The sequence below is a fragment of the Pagrus major genome, chromosome 5 (assembly GCF_040436345.1).
Source record: "Pagrus major chromosome 5, Pma_NU_1.0".
NCBI lineage: Eukaryota > Metazoa > Chordata > Actinopteri > Spariformes > Sparidae > Pagrus > Pagrus major.
The window spans coordinates 39,459,741-39,467,108 of NC_133219.1; the positions used below are offsets into that span (position 1 = coordinate 39,459,741).

Consider the following 7,368-nt stretch of genomic DNA (forward strand, 5'->3'; position numbering starts at 1 on the left):
AAAACTACTGAATGAGACACTACAACCTGTGAAAAGTCTGAAAAATGAGCTGATTTACACAAATAATTGAAGGAGTGATGTGTTGAATTTTAATATATGCAATAATATCAACACTTTCACTTCCTAAAGTTTCAAGGAAATTAAAAAATCTTTGTTGGGAAAATCTGAACAAAAAATGTGATGTGTAAACTTCTTTTAAATTCATGGGACCTTGATAAATCCTGCAGATGTACTCAACACTTTAGGTTCTGATCTTTTTAAGTTTGGGCCTCTGAGCTGGATTTCAGCTTTTGTTGTTCTGTGTATTCTGAACCGCAAATCGCTCTTTTGTCTCTGGACTGGGTCGAAATTTGTCCTGAACATCAGAGACGTCAGGAAACATTCATTTAAAGAGTTGTTGCTGAATGTTACAGTCAAATTAATAACAGGAAGTTATTTTTTACCACAACGAAGAATCTGTCACTTTTCAAAAATTCATATCGTCACTAGTTTTCACTTTCTTGCAGCCGAGTTCTGGTTCTGTGTGGTTTTAATGTAGTTCTGTCCCCTCCAGAACTTATCTGGTCCTTCAACATAAACTGAGTGCCACAGATCTTGTTAAAAAGCTTCAGAGCAAAAAACACTTTTCTGGTTATTTTGACTTTAGATTCTCCGACAAGGATTATTTTAATTTCCCTGAAACTTTAGTATGTAACGTGTTGATATTCATTGTGTGTATATAAAAAGTCCAAAGATGTTGTGTTACTGTCACTGTTAATTTAGCTAAATGTTCTTACTTTTCACTGGCTGTAATCTCGTTCAGTGGTTTTATTTCATCTGTAGATATTTGTACTGTGACTTCAAGGTTTTCTGTGTCTGATACCTATTGAGCTGGTTTTTCATTGGGCTCAGGACATGTGCACGTTACAACTTGTAATGTTTGGTTTGTCACATACAAGACATTAGATGTGGTTCTGTGTCTGGTCTTAGTTCCTCATCTTAACACATTTCAAACTGAACTAATTTCTGACATCACCTCAGTCCAACTTTTTAAAAAAAGGCTGGTTGATGTCAGAAATTAGTTCAGAGAAGTTTCACATTGTGAAATATTCAGCTGAGGGATTCGTATTTTGTCCAGACACCAAACAGGATCACATCTAGCGCAACAAACTGAACATTACAAGATGTAACTCGCAAATTTCCAGAGCCCAATAAAAACCAGCTCAATAGGTGTCAGACAGATAGAAAACCCTGAAGTCAACACAGTGCAAATATCTACAGATGAAATGAAACTGCTGAACGAGATTACAGCCAGTGAAACGTAAGAACATGTAGCTAAATTAACAGTGACAGTAACACAACATCTTTTGACTTTTTATATACACACAATGAATATCAACACGTTACATACTAAAGTTTGAGGGAAATTAAAATAATCCTTGTTGGAGAATCTAAAGTCAAAATAACCAGAAGTGTTTGTTTTTTTTTAGCTCTGAAGCTTTTTAACAAGATCTGTAGCTGTTTATGACGAAGGACCAGATAAGTTCTGGAGGTGACAGAACTACATTAAAACCACACAGAACCAGAACTCGGCTGCAAGAAAGTGAAAACTAGTGACGATATGAATTTTTGAAAAATGACAGATTCTTTGTTGTGGTAAAAAATGACCTTCTGTTATTAATTTGACTGTAACATTCAGCAACAACTCTTTAAATGAATGTTTCCTGACGTCTGATGTTCAGGACACAGTTCGACCCAGTCCAGAGACAAATGAGTGATCTGAGGTTCGGACTACACACAGAACAAATGCTGAAATCTAGCTCAGAGGCCCAAACTTAAAGTTCAGAACCCAAAGTATTGAGTACAGCTGCAGGATTTAGCAAAGTCCCATGAATTTAAAATAAGTTTGCATTAATTTCTCCAATGACATGAACTCAGGAGAGAACTGGACTTTAGGTGAGTTGACACAGAATGAACCCAATAAAAATATCCAGACATCAGAACATGTTGCTTTTGTTTTTATTTTCAGATCACATCACAATTTAAAGACAGACATTGCACACTTTTATTTAACCAGGAACTTTAATTCTCTTTTTTATACAAAAATAATATTTTCACTTGGAGATGAGATGAAATACAAAATAAATAGACACTTGGACAATAAAACATGAGTCAGCCTCTCCTCAGCAGACATGCATCCTCTCAGCTGCAGTTAAAGTCTGTCGGTCACGTTCACCAGCAGGAATAAGAGAACAGCGGGTACTGGCTCCACTCAGCCACGTTGCCATGGTGATAGCCGTGGTGAACAGCTTGTGCGGTGTAGTCGGCGGTCAGGTGGTGAGGAGGCGGGGGGTACTGGGCAGGACCGGGCCCGCTCCACTGACCCAGAGGCTGCTCGGCACCGTACGGGCTGTAGATGTGGTGGCCGATCACTCCCGGTTTGCCGGCGGGGGCCATGGTCATGTTGAGGACCCCGGTGTAGTCCTGAGGGCCGGGGAGGTGCTGCGGACCGCAGGGTGAAGGACCCACCTCGTGCGTGCGCTGCTTCGAAGAGTTGTGGTCGGGGACGGTGGCGACGTCGGGGACTCTGGACTCGAAGCTGCTGCTGCGTCCTGATCCGCCGTTGCTGCTGCCGATGCTGGAGGACGGCGAGGGAGACTTCCCGTAGTCGTGGGCCCTGAAGAGAGAGAGAAGATGGTCAGAGCTCAGTTTAACAGAACATTCTCATCTTATTTAACTTTAACTCAGTCCGGGTCTAATCTATAATGTGTTTGTGCCTACAGGTGATCCAGTAGGATGTCTTTAGGCTATTCTGTGTATCTTATCTCACCTGTACGGCTGGTATGAAGCTGGAGCAGGAACCAGCTGCTCTGCGTTGTACATGTCTCTCGGGTCGGCACCAGCAGGAGACTCGGTCCTCACTCTGTGGTCCCTGTCAGCGGCCCACGGGGAGTATCCCTCCTCTTTGACGGAGTCGCCCTCTTTCCTTTTGGGCAGGTCTGCTTCCTCTCCGTCGTAACCTTCATACGACGACCTGCAGAAATCTGAGAGGACACGAATCATCAGAACAGTGACGTAAACATACAACAACAGGAGGAAGAGAAGCTTTAAACTATACTTCCAATGTCTGTACTCAACTTTGTGTTTACTTCTATTATGACCACTAAGAATATGATTTGTATTTCTCTGTAAAAAGGTATATTTTTCCTTTTTGTATTATATGTAAAGCTCTAAAGTTGTTTTACCTGGTGGACTGTCCTCCTCAGAGTCCCGGCTCAAAACGTCCGACATCCTGGCTCGTTTCTCCAGACAGGCTGGGTTCTTGGTAGCACGTCTGCAGAGGAGCATCAGGGTCATTAAAGCAATACTACACACATTATTTCTAATTTTGTTTCTCATCTGAGCTCTAAATCTTTTACAAGAGACTTGAAATCACAACATATAAATCAAACGCGGCGGCCTCTCAAGACAAACAACCACACGCCTCCTTCACCACATTCATTATAAGGAACTTAATACCCAAAAATGAAAGTCAGGTGAAGTTTAGTCCCCAGAACATTCTGGAGACTTGTTTTAAAATGTAAGATGGCTCCATGCAGATTGGAAAGACGTTATCTACACACTTATAATCAATTTAGGATTTTGGGGCTTCTGGGCCTCAAGTTTTCAAATAAAGCAAGCTAACTAAGAACCTGCATGTGACTGGTGCGACGCCTACCTTTTTTTATTCGTGCCTTCATCTCGGAAACCTTTGGCGAACGGGTTGTGATCGATCTTCAGCTTTGTGATCTGCAGGTAGAGAAATGAAATCCGTTAAAAATCTGAATAATGTGTTTAAGATTTGGTGTCCTAGCAGCCGTGTGAGGAGGTAGAAACCGACCTTGGTGTTCTGGTAGGCTGTGACGGCTGTGAAGGAAGTCTCAGGGAAGGTGAAGGTCTGGAAAACGCTCCAGCGGACGCTGAACATGTCGTCAGCCTGGACGATGTGGAAGCGCGGGTGGTAGCGATGCATGGAGTGCAAAATGATCTGCAGACAGGAGGAGGGAGATTCAATCAGACGCTGCATTTACAAAGACACTTCTGGAAGAGTTCTGCATTTGTGCATCGAGGACTGTTCTTCTCTACTTACATGTCCGTGCTGGTCGAGCGTGTTGTTGGTGAGCTTGAGCTTGAGGAAGGAGACGGACTGCTTCATCCAGTGGCTCCCCGGGGCCGGAGAGTCGGGGTGGAGGTAGGTCCTGCAGGGCAGCTGGGGCTCCGCTTTGCCCGCCACCTCCCATCTCTCTTTATTCCACTGTAGGAAGGAGACAGACAGACAGTCAGTCAACCTGTCAGAGATTTACAGAATCATCTTCTTCCCGTCCCACAGTGAGTGGAGGGACTGCTGGCCTGCACCACCCACAGAGACGGGGGGTAGTACAGTGGGCTCCCAGCAGGGGATAGAAAAACAGGAAGAGATAGCAGCCTTTGATGTACCATGTCAGGGGGGGGGGGCGGGGGTGATAAACAGGGGGGGTCTGTCTGGAGACATGGTGAGCCCCAAACCCACGGCTGCTGCAGAGTCAAGGCTACTTTTCATTTGTGGAAAGATGAAGTAAACATGTAGATTTTATGTCCTGCTGCAGTCCGAAACGTCGAGGACCTGGAGCTCTGTTATATGAACCTTTTTACACACAAAGCTCGACAAAGTATTTCTGTTCTGTAAAAGTCATAAGAGGGTGAAAACAAATCCCTGCCGTCTCACCTTATACCTGAATCCATCCTCAGGGACCATGTCCACCAGCAGGATGTACTTGACACATGGAATAAGACCAGAAAGATTCACTTTGCAGTGTGGAAACATCCTCCTGCAGCACAGAGGGGGACACGAGGAGAAATCAGCAAACACACTCAAACAAATAATCTTTTAACTCCATGAAAATTAAAAAGTTCTGCGCAATTGAAATATGAGATACGTCATCCTATATTAAAAGTTATTTGTTCGTTATCTTCGTTATTCTTAAATTGATCATTAATGTGTCTTTCGTGCCTCAATTAGTCAGGAAATCTTAAAAAAAACAACTTTAATTTAAAAAAAAGTAATTTCACAAAAGTATCGAGTCATTTTCCACTTAAATTATTCTCGTCCTTTGGTTGTAACTTTTTCAGTGTGAGAAAATAAAAAAGCACTGATGTTGCAGCACAGTAAAGTATTATTTGTAATTATTATTATTTCAAGTCTTTGACACTATCAGAGCTGCTCGTTTCCAGACTGAAAAAAAACGTATTTTAAGATTTCTTGTCAAGTTAAATTTGAATTTAAATTGCACAATTTCACAAATATTAAGTTATTTTTCCTCACATTCAGTGTTCGTTCTTTTTGCTTGAATGTAAAGTCACATTTAATGCAAAGTTTTTCTATCAAGTGAATAAAATTCAAAGATTTAATCTATGCAGGCTTGACTTGGGAACTTCTCAGGAAACAATGTGTTTTTCAACACTACAAAAACTCAAAGTGTTACCAAGTATATTCAGCTAATATCTAGTCAAAAATATTTGATTACATTTATACACAATATAACATTTCATGAAGATATAGGGACGTACTTTAAGAAATCTTTACAAGCAAATCTTTAACTTATTACAACCAAAAAAACAACTTGTATTTTTTGTTTCTTATTTTTGAAGAGGCATCATTCGAGTATTAAACGTAAAAGTAATGCATTTCAAATAGTTTTTCCTGTTTCCTGTAATAAATCACACAACACGCCGACTCTAAGTGACAGAAAACTTAAGAATTCGATGGATCAATCACATGAAATCAAAATACCTAAAGTAACTGTTTTAGAGGAAGAAGTAAATCGTATTTCTCTGTCGTCTCACCTGCCCGGTTTGGTGATGATCATCTCTGTTCCTATTTCATGGAAGGTCTTCCACAGGTCAGGGTCCTCCAGAGTCATCCTGATGTTGCCCTGGAGATACGCGTCAGGGCCGGCAGCCATGGAGGACGGAGGAGGGCCGCTGAAGTTTGGCTTCAAGTCTGGAAGGAGAAGAGAGTCTGAGAGCTGAAGACAGAAGTCAGGATGAAGGAAAGTTTAGAGACTAAAACCAGTCGGGGACACTCACCTCTGATGGACTGCATGCTTCAGGTTCTGCAGTAAAAAGCTCGTTCATACACCGAGGGGCCAATAACAATCCAAGAGTGTGAGATATCCTGGGTTCTGTTAGTCCTGCTTGTTCTTCTGCCTCGTGAGGGATAAAAAAGAAGAAATCCAGCAGCTCAGGGAGTCAGAGGGTTAATCAGCCGTGTTGTAGTGGATCATTCAGAGGTCTGGAGTCCTGCAGACGGAGGTGACCGTGACTTTTAAGGGGAGCGGCGGAGTAGGTGGGGTCAGGAGAGCCATTCCCAGGCTTTGAAGTGGCACAATGATGAGTCAGTGACCCGCTGTGATTGGAGGGGGCTGGAAATCAAAGAGACTTAACAGAGCCTTGATACCGTCCCCACAGGAAGGGGGACGGAGGAAATGCATCTTTATTAACTGCTAAGAGACTTTAAAACAAATATGGACGCACTTCCACGCTGCAGCGGCTCCACGACCCGTTTAAATATCATTCACACACACAGAACCGCTGTTTAGTGTGTGTGTGTGTGTGTGTGTGCAACCTGGTAAATACTCAAACTGATAGAAATACAGTGAAAGGTGCTTTAATAAGAGATAATCTCATTTATTTGATAACTTTAGTTACTAGTTGCAGATTAAGTTTAATAAAATCAAATAAATTGTGAACTGTTCTTTATCTATAATATTACATCATTAACTACCTGCAGATTAACTATACAGACTAGTTAAACCACCTTCACCAGCTTCAACATGACGACATTAATGCATCAGTCATCAGAATCCAATAATCTAAAATATTTTGCAGAATGAGTACTTTTACTTTGGTAGGATAAATATATTTTGATGCAGACTTGAGAAAGTGCAGTACAACAGCTGCATCCATGAACGTTTCTCTTGTTCTCGCAGCAGCACCGAGACAGACTGAACTAATAAATCCTGTTTGTAATGAGTTTATCTCAGACATCAGATAATCACAGTGATTTACTTTCACACAGTTTTTACTTTTCAGGCTGCAGACAGGATCTGTAGTTTAGATCTGAATCGTTCATGCTGTCTTTGATAATGCAGTAAAAATGGAGGAATACCTACAAAGTGTGCTTTAGGTCGTGTTTGTGAAAATGTAAAACATCTTTTTTTCATGTTGATGTTCATGATGTGATGTTCTCGACTATCTGTCTTCTTAATTTAGCTAAAAACGTCACAAAAATCATGTTTATTTTAAAATAATTCCATATTGTATGATGTAACACAAATGTAACCTGAGCTCAGTTTGTATGAAAGATTTTAG

At 41.4% G+C, this 7,368-nt stretch overlaps 1 protein-coding gene across 1 annotated transcript; it reads right to left on the bottom strand.

Annotated features, from left to right (window-relative positions):
* Positions 1 to 2,012: 2,012 nt before the first annotated feature.
* On the bottom strand, positions 2,013 to 6,571 carry tbx16 (T-box transcription factor 16). Its single transcript, XM_073466720.1, has 9 exons — positions 6,085 to 6,571; positions 5,842 to 5,998; positions 4,724 to 4,826; positions 4,109 to 4,273; positions 3,860 to 4,006; positions 3,698 to 3,768; positions 3,225 to 3,313; positions 2,810 to 3,023; positions 2,013 to 2,656 (listed from the first exon to the last, which is right to left on the bottom strand). Exons 1-9 carry the CDS (start codon positions 6,098 to 6,100, stop codon positions 2,212 to 2,214), a joined length of 1,407 nt encoding a protein of 468 aa, XP_073322821.1. The 5' UTR covers positions 6,101 to 6,571; the 3' UTR covers positions 2,013 to 2,211.
* Positions 6,572 to 7,368: the final 797 nt, after the last annotated feature.